The 21,407-nt window shown below is 32.7% G+C and overlaps 1 protein-coding gene and 1 long non-coding RNA gene across 2 annotated transcripts; one reads left to right on the top strand and one right to left on the bottom strand.

Moving 5' to 3' along the window:
• Positions 1 to 804: 804 nt before the first annotated feature.
• LOC149497804 (small ribosomal subunit protein eS17w-like) lies at positions 805 to 1,486 on the bottom strand. Its single transcript, XM_089718649.1, has one exon. The coding sequence runs from the start codon at positions 1,367 to 1,369 to the stop codon at positions 932 to 934; it is 438 nt and encodes a 145-aa protein (XP_089574775.1). The 5' UTR covers positions 1,370 to 1,486; the 3' UTR covers positions 805 to 931.
• Positions 1,487 to 2,908: 1,422 nt separating this feature from the next.
• LOC119369203 (uncharacterized) lies at positions 2,909 to 13,212 on the top strand. The gene is made up of 7 exons (XR_016320048.1): positions 2,909 to 3,688; positions 3,905 to 4,032; positions 4,742 to 4,826; positions 5,629 to 11,031; positions 11,248 to 11,375; positions 12,085 to 12,169; positions 12,972 to 13,212. It is a non-coding gene; the product is annotated as an uncharacterized LOC119369203 (long non-coding RNA).
• The last annotated feature ends 8,195 nt before the right edge of the window (positions 13,213 to 21,407 follow it).

Here is a 21,407-nt window from a genome sequence, read left to right as displayed (position 1 = left end):
CTATTTGTATCACAATCATCTAATTCCAACTATAGTTTGATCTATATACCGGAATCGTCTTCCGGTGACTTGTTGCTGCATAAAGAGACACCTATAACCATTTAAGCCAAAACCTGCTCATAGATAAACCTTTAAAATCCAAGATCATATAGCTGATCCATTTGCATTAGTATTTTCCTTCAAACACAATCATCATAAAACAAGTCATTTCAAAAGGGAGCTTTGGAAATTGCAAAACGCTATAGCAACTGGAAATCATTCACCACTAACAAAGCAAACTATCCAGAAAATAATCCATATAAAACCCTCATTCAATTTGTCTCAACAACAATAATGCCATGTTCGGTAAGCATTATGGAATGAAAATGCATCTAATTAAATTACATTAAATTCTATTATCAAATACCAAAAAAAACCTAGCCTAAAGGAGTTCCACCGTTCAACTACTCAAGAAAAAGAACAAAAACTGAAACAAAGAAGAGCTATTGATAAGCCTGAATGCAAATAATGGTTCTTGCCATGACTATTTTATCCCCAACTACAAGTTATTTGACCCAACAAACTATTGTCCACCACAAACAAAAGTAAATATATACTCGAACACAAATATCAAAACATGATTTTCATCACCAAATTAAGTAAATGAATGAACTAAAACTAAACTGCATTTCTCATTAGTCATCCCGCTGACTAGAACTAATAATCTGGTTTTAAAAAAAAAAGCATGCATCCCAACAAAAAAAATATTAGGGAACAAAATGTGGCCAAATATTTTAAAAATTACTAATTAATAATACCGAAGCATTTAACTAAAATCATCACAATTACTTATAGATTGCATAGCAACAAAATATTTCCAACATGATTAAAAATCCAGTCAAACAAAAACAACATAAAACGAAATAAAAACAAAAATTTTTCTAATAAGTTTTTAAAACCTTCCACCAGGTCTGCCACCAGCACCACCTCTCCCAAACACGAACTGGGTCGCAGGCGCTGCAGCCGGTTCGACTTGGAGAATCCCAGGAATATCAGTCATACCCAAAGCAGCAAGCATGTCAATAGTCTCCTTATCGACCTCAATCTGATCAGTCTTGATGGCAGAGACATCAGGTACAAAGTCCATGCGCCGCTCGCGCTCTTCCTCTTGAAGCTTGAGTGAGATCCCGCGAACCGGACCCTTTTGGATCCGTTTCATTAGATGGGTAGAAAACCCTGCAATCTTATTTCGGAGACGTTTTGAAGGGATGATAGCCACCTCTTCAAGAATCTTCTTGTTGGTATGAAAATCAAGTGTCATGCGCGAGTAGTAGCGCTCTATCACTTGGCGAGAGGATTTCTTCACTGTCTTTGTACGTACGCGACCCATTTTCCTGAATCAGAGAGCGCTCTGTTAGGTTTGGGTGTGTGAGTGTGTGTGCAAGGAGAAGCGGACAGAGATAGGAGATGGAGGAGGCACTTAGGGTTAGGGTTTTTGTTCATATATAGGATAGTCCAAAGGAGATTCTAACATGGGCCTTTTATAATACGGGTTTTTATCCCAGTCAAGGAAATTTAGACCCTAATTGAGTTGTGTTGGGCCAAATTGTTTTGGGATATAAGCCCAAATCTAAAATTGCTTGATTTTATATTTCCTTAAGTAAAGCTAAACCCATTACATTACAATTTAGGGGTGTGCACGGGACCGCCGGATCCGTTTTCGAAAATCCTCCTGAATTTTCTGTCTCAAAAGAATCCAATATTGATTTAATAGTTCTGTCTCAAATTTCATTCCAAAAGTAAAGTAATTATAAGATGAGATTGGTTCTTTGATTAAAATTGATCTATAAAAAGTCAAATTCCATCCCGTCTCGTTTCATTCCAAAAATCGGATATTTCAGTGCCATTTTCTCATTAAAATTTTTGGTTTCTCTTTTGTATGAGCATTTTATGAATTTTCAATCATGTCCACAAAAATCATTTCATACTTTTTATTTTTAATTTTTTATAATATCAATTCTTGTTAAGATAATAAAAATATGAAAAAAATAATATGCAATTTTTCTAAATATAAAATGAATCAATTAATTAAACACATAGATATTTTCTCTATTATTTTATTATATTGAATTATTTGTTATGTTTAATGCTATTATTGTTTATTTTTCAGATGATATTCAGGATTAAATCAAGTATCAAATTTAAATTAGTTTAAAGACAATAATAATAGAACAGTAATGAGTTAAAATTCATAAAACAAATGTAAAGTTAAATTGTTTGGTTTATAGTTTTTGGGTTATTTGGTTTTGTATATTTAATACTTTTATTAACTAGGAAGCAACTATTAATAAATTTTCTATTATAACTCTACTAATAGATCATCAATAATTCAATTAATTATTTAATTTATTTTAACTCAAATCTGAATTTATAAATTTTGTTTGATTCTAATTAATGAGTATAATATCTTTTTATGAAAAAATAAGTTAGTAAGACTAAGAAAAATTCTGATTTATTACCGATTCGATTCATTTTATCTTATTTCATAGACCCAAATTATTATTTCTTCCCTCCTAAAAAAAGAGATGAGATGGAAGGAGAGTAGAACTCTATTTTTTATATTTGATACTTTGAGATTAGACTGAAAATTATATAATTTCGATTCTATCTTGACCCATGCACATCCGTACAATACATAGATTTTGATGGTATGGGCCTAGATTATAAGAAAAACATAGAAAAAGAACAAGAAATTACAAAATGTTTTGTTTTTTATGGGCGGCAAAAATACCTTAAACATTTAAGCAATTGACCACATGATCTGGCTGATATGAATCCTTGAAAAATTAATGTTTTAAAAACCAAACTAAATATTTGTAATACCCCGAATTTTTATTTTTAAAACTTTAGAATTTTTATTAAATCAAAAATCTAGATTTATGTTGATATGGGCTATTAAGATCGAGTAATTCTAATTGAGCCCAAAGTTTTACGAATTGGGCTCAAGCCCAAAAACATATTATTTAGAATTTTCGTTTGGGTAATACTTAAAATTTCGATGAAAATAAAATGGAACACTAATTGTTAATCGATTAAAAATGTGTCTATATATATGTAACTACTATATAAATTAATCAGCCTAAAATTAAAAATCTTTGTTATTAATATTTTATGAATAAATTGAGAAAATATTACGGAATTGAACAAAATAATCAAATAAATTGAACTGGACCCAAAAATCAAATTAATTTTTCGAAAACCAGATGAAAAATCCATAAATCAATTGAAAAACCAAGCTAAAACCATGATTTAAACCAAACCAGACTCGAATCGACCCAAACCCCATCCACCAATTAGAAAATTCTAGACAAAAACAAAAAAAAAAAAAAAAAAAAAAAAAAAAAAAAAAAAAGAGAAAGAAAAGAGAAACGAGAAGAGAGACTCAGTGGTCTCTCTCTCGCTCTTCTCTCTCAACAAACCCCCTCCCCTTTTCTTCTCGTTCCCTTTTCTTCTCGTTCTCTGACCACCGGCGGCCAAATCCGGCAAATAGATACTCTAAAAATATCTACTCGTCGCAAGGAGTTTGATTTAAACTTTGGTTTGCGCGGTTTGAGCCCGGATTGAGAGAAATCTCGACCGAAACGTTTAGCACCGTTGCAACAACTTCTCCGGCGATTTCCCATCGTTTCCGATGACTTGAGGTGTCGAGGTAGGTGTTGATCGACTCCTCTCTTCTTCCTCTTTCATTTGGTAGGCTCCTCGTCGACTGTAATAGCCGGAATCGGAAAACCCAAAATGGGTATCACCGAACCTTTCCGGTCAATTTTCGGCCAAATAGTTCACACCCACCTTGATTTGAATACATATTAGTGATCCTCTCATCGAAACGAATAAAATGATGTATCGTTTGTCAATTTTGGTGAAGGTTAAATTTTCCGGCCACCATGCACGGCGGCGACGGCGGTGGTCCGGCGAGACTCCGACGAAGACCCCGAGAGGCAGAATGATCTCCTCTTCGCGCGGATCACGGACATAAAATCTGATTTTCAATCGGTACACTCTAAAGCTTAATTCGCAATTTTTGAATAAATCCCGAATTAATTAATTAATGAACTTAATTAAGTATTTAAGTAAATTAAATTAAATTAAATTAAATATTGTTAAATATATTTCATGAATATTAATTATAAGGTTGGTACTAAAATATATATTCCTAGCTAATAATAACTTTTAGGAATTTTATTAACAAATAAATAGTTATAAAACAATTAATTTTAATGGGCTATGTGAATTAAGTGACCGAATAAATGACGGTTATGGCGGACGGGATTAGTGGATATGAATTTGCCCGATGGATGGGCTGTGCGTGTGGATTTGTGAAAATTTGATAAATTGGGTAGTACAGTTTATAGAGGAAATGCTGCCGAAATTTCGGCGAACACTTAGTAAAGAAATCCGTAATAGATAATACGACTAAAATGATTATCGTTTGTGATATTATATTATCAATCGTATTAATACTATTAATAATATTATTATGATTAATATTCGTATTCTTCTTAGCGTTATTATAAAATATTACTTAACGGATAACTAAACGTTTTATTTAAAGGCGATAAATTAGAATAAATAAATAAATAAGGAAACCCAATATATATCTTAATAAGTGAATTAAATGACTGGAAACCAAAACTAATAAACGAATATGAAAGAGAATCTTTCAAATTAAACTTCTTACTTAGAATTTTATTGTTTATTTTAGAGGTTTATAAAATTCTGAAATGCGAGGACAAAGGCTGGAAGCATGTGGCTAGAAAGGCAGTCCCTTTAGAGGGCAATAAAGAACTGTGAGTAGTGTTAGATAATTCACCTCATCCGCCTGCATGCATGCATTCACGGCTAAATGTTATCATGCATTATTTTATTGAAGTGCCATATTATGATGCACTATTTGTTGATAGTAAAAATTGTTTGATTACTTGTGCTATGAATATACTGTGCCTTGTTTGTGTGGAATTGGGATGAAGTGGACCACCATGGGTTTGTGAGGACGGTCTGTGATGTGGATCCTGAATATGATATGATATTGACCGTCGGCCGGGAAAATGGGAGATCGGCGCCCCCGTGTGCACCTGATGATATGGGTTATATAGAACCACAGGATGGCCTCTTGTTGTTGCGCACCTGATAATCTAGATTTGATTGTAGCCCGCAGGGTGGCCTCCTGTTGTGAGCACTTGATGATCTAGATTGGATGGAGACCACCGGGTTGCCTCCTGTTGGTATGGAAAAGAAAAGAGAGAGAATGGAAAAACAATGAGAGGACTGGTCAGTGAGGATTAGACCAGTTGGCCGTATGGGGGATCGGCTCCCTGGTGCACATGTATGAGAGGGCGAGCCATGTGTGAGGACGGCTCGTTGGGGTTTCAGGTGGTGCCACTGACTAATTTCCACATGATGTGATTATATGAAGGTGATAATAATTGTGATTGCTGTTGTATTGCCATTTGTGTGAAAAACTGCATGATCATATAACTAAATGGGTGACCACATTAAAATATTTTAGCATTTGTACGATTGTGTGGGGTGAGAGAGTTATCTAATCCTGCTCACTGAGTTTAGTACTCACCCCCCTTCCAACCTCCCCAGGTAATAGATGGAAAGAAGAATCCTGGAGTCCAAATGAACGAACGAGATGTGGATCGATAAGAGTAATAATTATTGAATATGTAAATGCAAAGGGTAGCGAATTATGGAGTAGAGTTCCGCAATTGTATTCCAACTGGGTTGTAAATGAACAAATAGAGTATAAACATTTATTATTTGGATTGTATTTTGGATATAATCGTGAAATAAATTATTGGGCCTGAATCCACAATTGTGATTAGAATGCGAGTTTTAAATAGTACAGGCTTACTACGGGCTTCGGGGGCCTTAAGCCTACCCAGGTCCTAGTGCCGGTCCGGCCCATGGAAATGGGTCGTGACAAAGTTGGTATCAGAGCATAAGTTGGGCCGTAGGAATCAATTGCGGAACATAGGAAATTAAATAGAGAACTCCTATGTTGGGATCGGCCGTAACCAACAAAGGAGCTGTAGTCGGGATTGAATTCCATTTTAGTGCCGGTGGACGCATCGTGCACGAGGATGGAAGGAAATCTGTATGAAACTTAGGACGAGAATTAAAAGTACAGAAATAATAGGGAATTATAAAAAGAGTCCGGGTAACTGACGTTTCTAAAATAAATACTTTGAGTTTTGCTAAATCCCCTCCATCTATTTTGAAGCAGAGGATCAGTTGGAAATTGGTGTAATGGCCTGATCACCCAGTACACCATGATTCGACAGGAGACACTGCTTCAAAAATTATTTGAAATTATTTAGAAAAGAAGTTGGAGTTTTAAAGATAATAAGAAAGTAAATTTATTTGAACTACGATTTGAGAAACATGTTTTATTATTTGCTTATTGGAAATTGTTTTGAAGTTGCAATTAATTGTTTGGTTTTATTATTTTGTCGGCATGTCAAAAATTTATCTGATTTTAGAATTTAAATTATTTACAATGATTGCATGTTTGATTAAATTTTTATCATATTGTCTATCCCGAGGACTAAATTAGGCCTATAGAAATTAATACTGATAAGTTAATAATAAATAGTATAGAATATGAATCTGACTGAAAATGTCAATTAAGATGTAGATTAAATTCTAGAAATGTTACTGTTAGCGATTAAAAAGTGAAAATGGTAATTTAAATTAAATCAAGGGTTAGAAAAGGAGGATCTAAGACAAATAATCATAATAGACAAGAAATCCTCAATTATTCAAGGCGAAACTTAAGAATATAAAAGAAAATGTTAAATGAATTATGTGCTTGAATGTGAAGAACATAATGTTAACTGAATAGGTCAAATTAATTATAGCAATATAAAATAATGTAAACATGATAAAGAAGCAGGTAAAACTTCCTCTGAACAATTAGTATGAAGGGTAAAATTTTGGGTGTTTTAATGTAGAATTAAAGTGGTTAGTGAATAATTGGGCAAAAGTTGTGAAGTTAAAATTTGATTAATATGGAAAAGATTGACTAATAGTTAATGGAAGTAATTACAAGCCATGAAATAATTATGAATCTATTATAATAAAATGAGCAATTAGATTGAATCGATAATAGACTTATGAGACTAATGTGTAACTAATGGATAGTTGGTATAATCTAAAAAAATTAATAAGGTGAAAGTTTAATTTGTAATAAATTTATTAGACATTATATAATTAAGATCCTAGCACATGTAGGATACTTAAAGGGCTAGACTAAGTTCGTAAATCTATTATAATAAAATAAATGTAGAAGATGGTGAATAACTTTAAATCACAAATGGGGAATGAATGGGGAAAGGAACGTGGATGCTGTAGGAAAGCTTAATAAATTAAGGAAATTGGATGTATCTAGGTAGAGAGTTATGTAGAAAGGGCTAATACTACTTATTAAATTTAAAGAACATTTATATAAAATCTGCTTTAAAGAATTAAGTGCGAAATTAGATCGAGGTGCTAAATAAAATAAAATAAAAGTTAATAAATTCGGAAGAGAATAAAGGTCAAAGATAACTCATAATAATGAAATAGAGATTGAAAAATTAGAATAAAGAAATCTGAGAAGCAATGACCTTAGGATGGAAATAAATTTTGTGTAAAATAATGGTTTTACGCCTTAGATTCATGTACCCATCCTTAAAACTCTTTTACGGATAAGACTTAAATGAGGTTGGGTACACTAAGGAGATATGAAGGATAAAAGAAAGATTAAAATGAATCAAAAGGCTAAAGAATTTGGATAAGACTAGGGGATGTTAAATCGTAGAAAAGCCGATGATGATAATATGGTCAATTAATTTATCTACTGTGGAATACTAGAATAAATAATTAGAAACAAATTGGGAAAGAAGAAAAATTCAGATGTAAGAAATATACATATAAAAAAAATAAATAAATAAAAAAAATAATGATGATGATAAAATAAATAACTAAATAAATAAAGATAAAATAATAATATAAATATAAATCACTAGTGAAAATAACTTTTGGGAAAATTTAAGGTGTGGACCAATCTACTCGAGAGGCTAGTAATAGCAAAAGGAAAATTATTTTAAAAGTTTTTTAAATAGTCAGTTACCCATAGGATGGTCCACCTAGGCTGTAGTTGTTAACTCATTCGTCGAATTTTTGAATAAACGATTAATCTACCAATTTATATCAGTGAATATTAGTAAATAAAGACTTAAATTGCTCAAAAATCCTTAGTAGACACATTTGATGAAAGGTTTGATATGAGATAACTAGTGTTGTAGACCATTATTATAAATGAACCCACTGAAATAAATTCTTTCTTAAGAAAAAGAGATATGACATCAATAAAAGAAATGAATTTATTAAGGTAGAAATTAACTTGGTATAAGAGATACAAGTTAGTGAAACTTTGAAAGAGGTATATTAAGAATTGAAATTTTAATACTATGCCTTTTAGACTACAAGGAATTGTGACAAATCAGAACTAAAGAGACTTGATATGTAAATTTAAACTTTCAGGTAATTTACGAGATCATAAGAAAACTAGTCAACTTTAGGGGATGTTTTGAAGTTAAAAGATATGTTACTACAATACAATTTAAATATGTGACAATTAATTTTTCCGAGCTCTTCAATAAATATTAAATTAATTAATTTAAATCCTGACAGGATGGTTGTCGGTAAAGAAAAAGAATATTCGAAGTTGATCCTCCTGTGAGACAAAGCTTTGACTTAAATTGATTAGGGGGCTATCTTAAACTGATATCAGTAGTAGATGTAAACAACCCATAAATGTATTAAACAATTAAACTTCAAGAGGAAAGTTCGAGAATAGTTATTGAATTAGTGAAATGTACAGTTACTAGTTGATATTAGTTGAGAAAAATTAAGTGAAACGAACTGTGAAGTGAATCGTCAGGTAATTAATAAAATTTATGCCAACGAAAGGATGAAAGACATGAACTAAGTCGAGGTGTAGATAATAAGGTGGCAATGTGCTAACCTGAGAAACTAGAAATGATAAGGTGAAATGGATAAATTCAAGGAAAGTTATAAATACCTTGTTAGACTAAATAATAAAAGAGAAGATAGATAAATTGATATGATATTAAAAACTTGAATAAATAAAAATAAAAATAAAAATAAAAATAATAAAAAAATAATAATTTTAAACAATTAGCTTATGTATTATAAATATGGATTAGGGCCTTGCTATTATTTCATAAATAAGGTATAAACTGAACTGTCATATGAAAACGAGTAAATTATGTAATTCAGAGTTGGGTGAAAGAAATGGAATTAATGAAGCCTACTTAATTGGTGTGATGTCGGAATAGTAAGACACCGTTAGGTCGGGACTTATGAACTGTTATTGAAATAATAGATATTAGGTTGAAACGATAGTGATCTATAAGCCGTGGAAAATCATGATTCGTAGTATAAAGAAACTAAGTGGAAGGAATACTTAAATAAGTATGCTTTAATATCCTTAAGATGAATTAACAAGCAACATAAGTGAAATGAGAGGATATTATGAAAGTCAACTTTTAATGATAAATGTTCAGATAATTTATGGAATAAGTGATAGACATAGGGATGGCGATTAAATAAAGAGTGTAGAAATTCCTATAGAGTGAGCTCGAATAACCCTACGATATTATAGATAACGAAAATTACAAGAAAATTTTTCTTAAATTTTTGGATTAAAGTAACAATTTTTTTTACTTTGATTAAGAAAAGATTTAGTGCTAACATATGGGAATTTAATGAATCATTTCTTATTGTAGGTAAATTAAATTTCAAATTGTTTTGTTTTTGCAAATTATATATTTGGTTTTCATAAAGAAATGCGTAATAAAATTTAATATATATATATATAGTAAGCATTTTATTGAAAGGCTGGGTTAATTATAAGATTTTTATTTCAAAAGATTTCCTAGCAACGGAATTTTATTCTAAACATGACAATTGGCGGTAGAAATACAATCAAAATACCCCACTCACTTTGTTTCCTCGGTCTGTATTTTCGCTCTTGAGCTGTCTCCTTGGTATTGGAAGCAATTTCTTATAACTTTACAATTTTCCATGCGTCCATTCTTATTCTGTCCCACTAGATTCAATTCGAGGACGAATTGTCTTAAGGGGGGGAGATTGTAATACCCCGAATTTTTATTTTTAAAACTTTAGAATTTTTATTAAATCAAAAATCTAGATTTATGTTGATATGGGCTATTAAGATCGAGTAATTCTAATTGAGCCCAAAGTTTTACGAATTGGGCTCAAGCCCAAAAACATATTATTTAGAATTTTCGTTTGGGTAATACTTAAAATTTCGATGAAAATAAAATGGAACACTAATTGTTAATCGATTAAAAATGTGTCTATATATATGTAACTACTATATAAATTAATCAGCCTAAAATTAAAAATCTTTGTTATTAATATTTTATGAATAAATTGAGAAAATATTACGGAATTGAACAAAATAATCAAATAAATTGAACTGGACCCAAAAATCAAATTAATTTTTCGAAAACCAGATGAAAAATCCATAAATCAATTGAAAAACCAAGCTAAAACCATGATTTAAACCAAACCAGACTCGAATCGACCCAAACCCCATCCACCAATTAGAAAATTCTAGACAAAAACAAAAAAAAAAAAAAAAAAAAAAAAAAAAAAAAAGAGAAAGAAAAGAGAAACGAGAAGAGAGACTCAGTGGTCTCTCTCTCGCTCTTCTCTCTCAACAAACCCCCTCCCCTTTTCTTCTCGTTCCCTTTTCTTCTCGTTCTCTGACCACCGGCGGCCAAATCCGGCAAATAGATACTCTAAAAATATCTACTCGTCGCAAGGAGTTTGATTTAAACTTTGGTTTGCGCGGTTTGAGCCCGGATTGAGAGAAATCTCGACCGAAACGTTTAGCACCGTTGCAACAACTTCTCCGGCGATTTCCCATCGTTTCCGATGACTTGAGGTGTCGAGGTAGGTGTTGATCGACTCCTCTCTTCTTCCTCTTTCATTTGGTAGGCTCCTCGTCGACTGTAATAGCCGGAATCGGAAAACCCAAAATGGGTATCACCGAACCTTTCCGGTCAATTTTCGGCCAAATAGTTCACACCCACCTTGATTTGAATACATATTAGTGATCCTCTCATCGAAACGAATAAAATGATGTATCGTTTGTCAATTTTGGTGAAGGTTAAATTTTCCGGCCACCATGCACGGCGGCGACGGCGGTGGTCCGGCGAGACTCCGACGAAGACCCCGAGAGGCAGAATGATCTCCTCTTCGCGCGGATCACGGACATAAAATCTGATTTTCAATCGGTACACTCTAAAGCTTAATTCGCAATTTTTGAATAAATCCCGAATTAATTAATTAATGAACTTAATTAAGTATTTAAGTAAATTAAATTAAATTAAATTAAATATTGTTAAATATATTTCATGAATATTAATTATAAGGTTGGTACTAAAATATATATTCCTAGCTAATAATAACTTTTAGGAATTTTATTAACAAATAAATAGTTATAAAACAATTAATTTTAATGGGCTATGTGAATTAAGTGACCGAATAAATGACGGTTATGGCGGACGGGATTAGTGGATATGAATTTGCCCGATGGATGGGCTGTGCGTGTGGATTTGTGAAAATTTGATAAATTGGGTAGTACAGTTTATAGAGGAAATGCTGCCGAAATTTCGGCGAACACTTAGTAAAGAAATCCGTAATAGATAATACGACTAAAATGATTATCGTTTGTGATATTATATTATCAATCGTATTAATACTATTAATAATATTATTATGATTAATATTCGTATTCTTCTTAGCGTTATTATAAAATATTACTTAACGGATAACTAAACGTTTTATTTAAAGGCGATAAATTAGAATAAATAAATAAATAAGGAAACCCAATATATATCTTAATAAGTGAATTAAATGACTGGAAACCAAAACTAATAAACGAATATGAAAGAGAATCTTTCAAATTAAACTTCTTACTTAGAATTTTATTGTTTATTTTAGAGGTTTATAAAATTCTGAAATGCGAGGACAAAGGCTGGAAGCATGTGGCTAGAAAGGCAGTCCCTTTAGAGGGCAATAAAGAACTGTGAGTAGTGTTAGATAATTCACCTCATCCGCCTGCATGCATGCATTCACGGCTAAATGTTATCATGCATTATTTTATTGAAGTGCCATATTATGATGCACTATTTGTTGATAGTAAAAATTGTTTGATTACTTGTGCTATGAATATACTGTGCCTTGTTTGTGTGGAATTGGGATGAAGTGGACCACCATGGGTTTGTGAGGACGGTCTGTGATGTGGATCCTGAATATGATATGATATTGACCGTCGGCCGGGAAAATGGGAGATCGGCGCCCCCGTGTGCACCTGATGATATGGGTTATATAGAACCACAGGATGGCCTCTTGTTGTTGCGCACCTGATAATCTAGATTTGATTGTAGCCCGCAGGGTGGCCTCCTGTTGTGAGCACTTGATGATCTAGATTGGATGGAGACCACCGGGTTGCCTCCTGTTGGTATGGAAAAGAAAAGAGAGAGAATGGAAAAACAATGAGAGGACTGGTCAGTGAGGATTAGACCAGTTGGCCGTATGGGGGATCGGCTCCCTGGTGCACATGTATGAGAGGGCGAGCCATGTGTGAGGACGGCTCGTTGGGGTTTCAGGTGGTGCCACTGACTAATTTCCACATGATGTGATTATATGAAGGTGATAATAATTGTGATTGCTGTTGTATTGCCATTTGTGTGAAAAACTGCATGATCATATAACTAAATGGGTGACCACATTAAAATATTTTAGCATTTGTACGATTGTGTGGGGTGAGAGAGTTATCTAATCCTGCTCACTGAGTTTAGTACTCACCCCCCTTCCAACCTCCCCAGGTAATAGATGGAAAGAAGAATCCTGGAGTCCAAATGAACGAACGAGATGTGGATCGATAAGAGTAATAATTATTGAATATGTAAATGCAAAGGGTAGCGAATTATGGAGTAGAGTTCCGCAATTGTATTCCAACTGGGTTGTAAATGAACAAATAGAGTATAAACATTTATTATTTGGATTGTATTTTGGATATAATCGTGAAATAAATTATTGGGCCTGAATCCACAATTGTGATTAGAATGCGAGTTTTAAATAGTACAGGCTTACTACGGGCTTCGGGGGCCTTAAGCCTACCCAGGTCCTAGTGCCGGTCCGGCCCATGGAAATGGGTCGTGACAATATTATGTTGGTGCCATGACTGGATTGCAGTTGGATTCAGTCAACTCGGTTCAATCGAAATTTTTTTAAAATTTATAAATAAAAATTCAAAATAATGAAAGGATTTTATAAACAAATAATTTTAAATTATAATTTAAGTCATTTATTATTAAATATCAATCAAAGCCAAAAGAATAATAAATTTTTGAGTACATTAAAATATGCAAGATGACTCTTTTATTTCTTTAAACTAACACTTGTTATTTCCATAATTAAAAAGCAAAGACAAATCTCTCTTGAGAAAACCAACATAATCAATGTTTGAATTTCAAATTCGATACCCATCAAACCAGTCCATTTTTTTTTTTTATTTAGATTATTTTCATCTTTCTTTTGATACCCCATTAAAAATTAAAACACCCCTCCCCTTTGCAGATGCCTCAAATAGTTTTACAATATAGTCCACCAAATCAATCTCATATGTACTTTGCGTAAAAAATCTCATGACACTCTCATTTTTTATTTTGACCTATTAAACACTTTAATTTATAAAATTTATCAATTAAATACTTCAATTTGCAAAAAAAAAAAATTATTGAATACTCAAACTTCTAAAATTAGATCAACTAAACACTTATTAAATAGTTAAAAAATATGAAAATTTTTATTTCAAAAATTCTACTAATCACATATTTAGTGAATACATTGCACGTAAATGCCAAAAACATAAAAAAAAAATGTTGTTATTATTATTATTGTTTTTTGAAAGAGAAAATGATTTCATTAGCTCAAGGGAAAAAAAATTCAACGAACGGTAGGGAATAGTATTCTAAATATGAAAAAAAAATGTTATTATTAGTATACATGCGTTATAATATTAGCAAAATTCGTAACTTTAAGGATATAATATGTCACTCGTAAAGTTTAGGGTGTCACAAAATTTTTCCGTAAAATACAAGAATATATTTATGCATTTGGTCATTGATTTATTAATTACTTAAACATATTTTCTCATTGCAAGTAGCGATCTCACAGCAAAGAGCCGCCTTGTCCCTAGCACATAAGAAAAAAAATCTGATTCTTAGGCAGCTCATGTAATATGGGATCTTTTATTAAAACATTGCCATTAGAATAAAAACTGGGTTTAGGCGGAGAAATTTGGTTTTTGGATGTTTCCAGATTTTTTTCGGATCAACTTAGTTTTTATTTTTTCTAGCTTTTATGTTAAACCAAATCAGACCAGTCATTGCTTTGATTTGCGAATTAACCGGTCTAATTTTAAAAACACTGTGAAAAATTAAATGTTCTGCATATGATACAATAGCAATTGAATGTTTTTATATAATAACAGAAAATCTTCAACCTCCTGCTCTGCCTCCTGTTGCCCTTTTTATAATATACTTTAGCACTAGCATTTGACCAAAGATATGTTCTTTTTCACTTTTGGTTATCCAGAAACTATTTAATTTTTCTCCAATATCTCAAAGTTTCTCAAATTAAATTATATATATGTGACAATTAAACTTTTAATTTCAAGTTAGTTGGGATAAGTAGCTAGTTCATTTTCTTTTATTCACTAATTGTATGTTATTTCCAACATATAATTTTTTTTTTGAAGCAATTAGTAGTAGGAATTTAGAATGGATATGCAAAGTCTATGATCTTGATCATTCAAGATTAGTTCTTCTAAAAGTTTTTCTCTTTTGAATTAGAAAATCATGCAGATGTTGATAAAAGAAAACACAAAAATCTAATGCTATTTTTGTTTGTTAAGCACAATAAATATGACTATATACTTAAGTTTAAAATTATGAAAATTTCTAACTATTTATTTACAGTTTATTGATAAAAATATATCCAAATTTTTTGTCTAATTTTCATTGTGTAGCCAATCATTTGATTTCTGTAAATTGTATAAACAATCACGTTAATAACTAATTAGCTATTAATTATAGCTAAACTTGGAAAAGCATATGCTATAATTATCTATTAAAAAAAAATTCAAATATCATTTTAATTATATGGTATATTTATGTGCAAGAACCTCACAAAATTTATTAAATATAGTTTATAAATTATTGAATACTATTTAATAATGAAAATAAAATAGAGAAAAATTATGAACTTAAAAAGTAAATATATATGGTACGATGAAAACTACAGCAGTAATTTGCAAACTAGTTGAAAGTTAGCAAAGCTGTAATAGTGTTAACTGTTAAGTCCTCATTTTTCCCATATATGCCCCCACTTTATCCAAAATTTAGATTTGAAACCTCAAATTAGAAATGCAAATTTAATGATGAGGTACTTTTGATAATAGGGAAATGCATAAATTTATTTATGTAATTTACAAAAAAAAAATATATATATTATTTTGGGACACTTTACAAGGGATCTATTATCTTAAAGTTATGAATTTTAATAACATTATGCCTCTCTACATAATAGCAATGACATTTTTTTTTGTGTTTTTAATATTTGCGTGTAAAATATCACTTATATTTAGTTAGTATAATTTAATAATTTTTGTTATTTTTCAATTATTTAATAGATGTTTAATCGATCTAATCTTTTGCAAGTTCAAATATTTAATAGTGTAATTTTACAAGTTAAAATATTTGATATTTATAATTTGAAGTGTTTAATAAGTCAAAATAAATATTAAGAATATCAGGAAGTTTTTTTATGTAAAGTACATGACCTTTTAATAATACAAGATAAAGATAATTTTAAACATTTAAATAAATACATATAAAATAACACAATTATGGGAAGACACAAAAATCACGAGAAAAAAAAATTGATTTATAGTAAATTAAACGATTTTACAAATATTTGATGTATCATACATTGAATAATTTGTTATGAATTAATCTCAAATAATTCCACAATAACCTAGATCATGCACACCACTAGATTCAACAAAATAGATTGAATAAGAAAAGGTTGCGTACCTGACATCGTTGTTCGTCGATCTTGATGTGTAGAATTAGGTTTGCAGCCTTCCAGAGAATTGAAGAATCGATTTTGCGGAAGCAGTACGAAAGGAACGTAAAACTGAATCGTATTCAACTCCTCTGGGGACCACGACCTTTATATACATGTAGGGTTAGTACAATTCCTATTTCGGTCCTTTAACGAAATAGGAATTATATAATGGTCTCTACACTTAATATCTATAATTAGTTGATACCTCAATAGTCAATTATTCACAATCAAGACCACATTTGAAATTGACTTTACAATTGGACTGCTGTACATATTTAATTTTACATATTAAGCCCACAATAGAAAATTAAATCCAACAATCTCCCACTTGGGCGAACATATGTTAAATAAAATACATACACCAAAATGAGCTCAACAAACGCAGTCATACAAGGTATCCAAAAACAATCTCGTCCATTAGTTATATTGATAAAGAGCTGAAGAAACATTCGCCATAGATCTCATGACTAAGTTCATCATCAACTACATTACAAATATCCCTAAATGACATATATTCATTATAGAAGTGTAGCATGAAAACTACATGTAATGTGATCATCATGTTTGTTTCCAACTGGTCACCAACAAAAGTGAGATCAAGCAAAACAACAATAATAATACAGAGTGTAACCATCAACCAAAATGAGTACTCAACAAAATTTCATAATAAAACATATCCAAAATAAAATAGAGCATTCAAAAACATAATGTATGCATAAAGAGCAAACTCCCACTAAAACTAGACAGTCTCAAACAAAATGATACCCATATGAGCGGTGTGCTCATGGAAAACTTTCGGTATCACTGCCTTTGTAAGCGGATCCGCAATCATAGAGTTTGTTCCAATATGCTCTAAGGATATCTGTCCACTCTGTACCCTCTCCTTCACAGCCAAGAACTTAATCTCAATGTGTTTTGATCGAGAAGAGCTCCTGTTGTTGTTGGAGAATAAAACGGCTGACCTGTTGTCACAATACAACTTCAGTGGTCTTTCTATTCCACCTACTACACGCAGCCCAGTGACAAGGTTTCTCAGCCAAATAGCTTGATTGGATGCCTCATAAGATGCTACAAATTCAGCTTCCATGGTGGAGGTTGCTACTAGAGTTTGTTTCACACTCTTCCAAGAAATAGCACCGCCAGCCAATAGAAAAACGTAGCCAGATGTGGATTTTCTACTGTCTTGGCATCCAGCGAAATCAGAATCAGTATACCCAATGATCTCAAGCTGATCTGATCTCCTATATGTAAGCATATGTCCCTTAGTCCTCTGAAGATATCTCATGACTCTTTTGGCTGCTTTCCAATGATCCATTCCTGGATTGCTGAGATATCTACCTAACATGCCAACTATAAAAGAAATGTCTGGACGAGTGCAAACTTGAACATACATAAGACTTCCTACAGCTGACGCATAAGGAACCTTTTGCATTTCCTGAATTTCAAGTTCACTCTTTGGACATTGTTGATTACTAAATTTATCACCTTTTGCAATAGGGGTATCCAATGGTCTAGAATTCTGCATACCAAATCTCTTGAGCACTTTATCAATATAGCTCTTTTGTGATAATCCAAGAATACCTCGAGAACGGTCTCGATGTATCTGAATCCCTAAAACAAAAGAAGCTTCACCTAAATCTTTCATCTCAAAATGCTTTGAAAGAAAAACTTTGGTTTCATGTAGCAAGACTTTACAATTAGTAGCAAGAAGTATGACATCCACATATAAGACCAAAAAGATGAACCTACTCCCACTGAACTTATGGTACACACAATTTTCAACAGCATTTGCCTCAAAGCCAAACGAGACAATTACTTGGTTGAACTTAAAGTACCATTGACGAGAAGCTTGCTTGAGTCCATAAATGGATTTCTTTAATTTGCATACCAGATGTTTTGGATCTCCAATTACAAAATTTTCTGGTTGCACCTTATATATTGTTTCATCAATGTCGCCATTGAGAAACGCAGTCTTCACATCCATTTGATGAAGCTCAAGATCAAGATTTGCAACTAAGGCCATGATTGTCCTAAAAGAATCCTTCGAAGAAACTGGAGAGAAGGTTTCTTTATAGTCAATCCCTTCCTTTTGAGTAAAGCCTTTTGCTACAAGACGTGCTTTATATCTTTCCACATTACCTTGAGAATCCCTTTTGGTTTTAAATATCCATTTGCAACCAATGGGTTTCTTTCCTTCAGGTAATTGAACAAGATCCCAAACTTGATTGTCTTGCATAGACTTATACTCTTCGTTCATTGCCTCAATCCACTTATGAGAGTCAGAACTCTGCATGGCATGATAGAAACTAACTGGATCATCATCTATCATGTCTACAGTATCCTCATGTTCCTGAAGAAACACTATATAATCATCTGGAATAGCACTTCTTCTCTCCCTAGTAGATCTCCTCAAAGGCATTTGAACAGACTCTAATTCTTGAGGTTGTTGAATTTGTTCTTGAGGAAGAATAGCATTGTCTTGAATTGGATCTTGAATAGTGACAGGAGCAACTGGAGTCTGTACGCTATCAGAAACAACAAAAGGAATGAGAACCGAATCATCCTTACTTGGTTCCTCTTCAAAGACAATGTTTCTTTCTTTATTTCTCCCTCCAAAATCAACATCCTCAAAAAATGTTGCAATTCTCGTTTCAAAAAAAGTTCTGGAAGTAGGATTATAAAACTTGTAACCCCTAGACCGCTCAGAATATCCAACAAAGTAGCTGCTGATAGTTTTGGAGTCCAGTTTTGTTTCATTCGGCTTGTAAGGCCTTGCTTCAGCTGGACATCCCCAAACATGAAGATGCTTTAGACTAGGCTTACGTCCAGTCCAAAGTTCATAAGGTGTTTTAGCAACTGCTTTAGATGGAATCCTATTGAGAAGATAAGCTGCTGTCTTTAACGCTTCACCCCACAGAGACTCTGGTAAAGTAGAATGACTAATCATACTCCTTACCATATCCATAAGAGTCCTATTACGTCTCTCAGATACACCATTCATGCTGGGAGTACCAGGCATTGTATATTGAGGGACAATTCCACATTCCTGTAGGAAAAGCGCAAAAGGTCCTGGACGTTGTTCGCCTGAACCGTCATATTTACCATAATATTCACCACCACGGTCAGATCGAACAGATTTAATCTTCTTTCCTAGTTGATTTTCAACTTCGGCTTTATAAGATTTAAACACGTCCAAAGACTCAGATTTTTCATGAATGAGATATAAGTAACCATAACGAGAATAGTCATCAATGAATGATATAAAATATCTTTGGCCATTTCTAGTTGCAATATGGAATGGACCGCAAATATCTGTATGAATCAGTTCTAAAACATTGGATGACCGAATGGCACCTAGTCTCTTTTGTTTAGTCTGTTTTCCTTTAATACACTCAATACAAGAATCCAAACCTGTGTAATCAAGTGTATCTAAGATACCATCAGAAACAAGACGCTCAATTCTCGATTTGGATAAATGACCCAAACGTCTATGCCAAAGTACAGCTGAGTTATCAATATTCAACTTTCTTTTGGTACCTCTTGTAGTAACATGCAGGGATTCATGATAACTAGTATCAATGTCTAACATATATAGATTATCACATTCATTCAAGCAACCAGTACCCAAAACTTTTGAATTCATAGATAAAGTGAATACACTGTCTCCAAAAAAACAATGAAAACCAGATTTGTCCAAAAAGGAAACAGAAATCAAATTCCTTCTAAAAGAGGGAATAACAAAAGTATCTATAAGATCCAAAAAATAACCAGTACTTAAACATAATCTAAAATGTCCAATTGCCTCTACTTCAACCGGATCGCCATTTCCTACATAGACGTATCTTTCACCGTCAGTTGGCTTTCTGTAGTTGAGGCAGCCCTACAATGAAACACTTATATGAGCGGTAGCACCAGAATCCATCCAATAAGTGTTTTTAGGAGCTGAAGTTAAATTAACTTCACAACAGACTAAAACAAGGTACTTACCCCTCTTTGCAAGCCAAATAGCAAATTTAGGACAGTCCTTTCTCAAGTGATCCGTCTTTCCACAAAAGAAGCATTTTGGCACATAAGGCTTCTTTTGTACTGGATCTACAGCAGTAGCAGCAGCAGGTTTCTCAATAGCCTTTTCAACAGTCTTTGCAAAAGGCCTCTTTCTTTTCTTGTTCTTGCCCTTCCCAGCTGAAGAAACAAAATGAGCACTCTCTCTTTTGTTAGAATTCATCTTTTCCTCCTCATCAACACAATGAGAAATGAGCTCGTTAAGAGTCCATTTATTCGGCTGACAATTATAGGAAGTCCTAATTTGTCCATACTGAGAAGGAAGAGAATTCATAACCATATGGACTAAAAGGTCATCTGGTAAAGCCATACCCAGCGCCTTCAGTCTCTTTGCAATCTGAGACATGCTAAGAATATGCTCCCGAACACCACCATTGCCAGCAAACTTCATGGAGGTTAATTTTCCTAAAAGTGTTCCCACTTCGGCTTTGTCATTCTTTACATAAGCCCTCTCCAGCTCGGCAAGATAGTTTTGAGCATTGTTCTTTTCAGCTGAGACAGAGTCTCGAACATGTTCTGGGACTCCTTTCTGCATGATCATCAGACCTAAGCGATTAGAACGCTCCCACTTCTCATACTGAACCCTTTGAACATCAGTGCTCGTATCAGTAAGAGGAGCAGGTTCGTCCATCCTGAATGCAAGATCCAAATCCATACAGCCCAGAAAGATCATAATGTCTGATTTCCAAGACTCAAAATTTGATCCCTCAAGTTTAGGGACACAATCAGGATTAAATGACATGTTAGCTGACATCGGAGAAAATAAACAAATAGATAAGTATAAGCTCACAATCCACAAATGAAACAATTCACATAAGTAGAGATCAAAAAATGGAAATAAGATACAGACACAACATTAATATTCTCATCTTTGGATGTAAAACATTAACTTGTAATTAGTATCTCAACGCAGCAATCAAATATTGATAACATAGTCCTGACAAATAATAAATCTTCCTTTGGGCCGATATATCATTGTCATGAAAATAATCAAACAATTATCACATACTTATTGCCAACATGTATTCAAAACTCAGCCAGATAGCAACCTTCCTTTGGGCCGATTA

Source organism: Jatropha curcas, chromosome 3 (genome assembly GCF_041381405.1).
Source record: "Jatropha curcas cultivar XTBG-Jc1 chromosome 3, XTBG_Jcur_1.0, whole genome shotgun sequence".
NCBI classification, from domain to species: domain Eukaryota; kingdom Viridiplantae; phylum Streptophyta; class Magnoliopsida; order Malpighiales; family Euphorbiaceae; genus Jatropha; species Jatropha curcas.
This window is presented reverse-complemented; position numbering and strand designations above follow the sequence as displayed.

Coding starts and splice junctions, on each gene's coding strand:
- LOC149497804 (XM_089718649.1), bottom strand. CDS start 1,369: ATGGGTCGCGTACGTACAAAGACAGTGAAGAAATCCTCTCGCCAAGTG.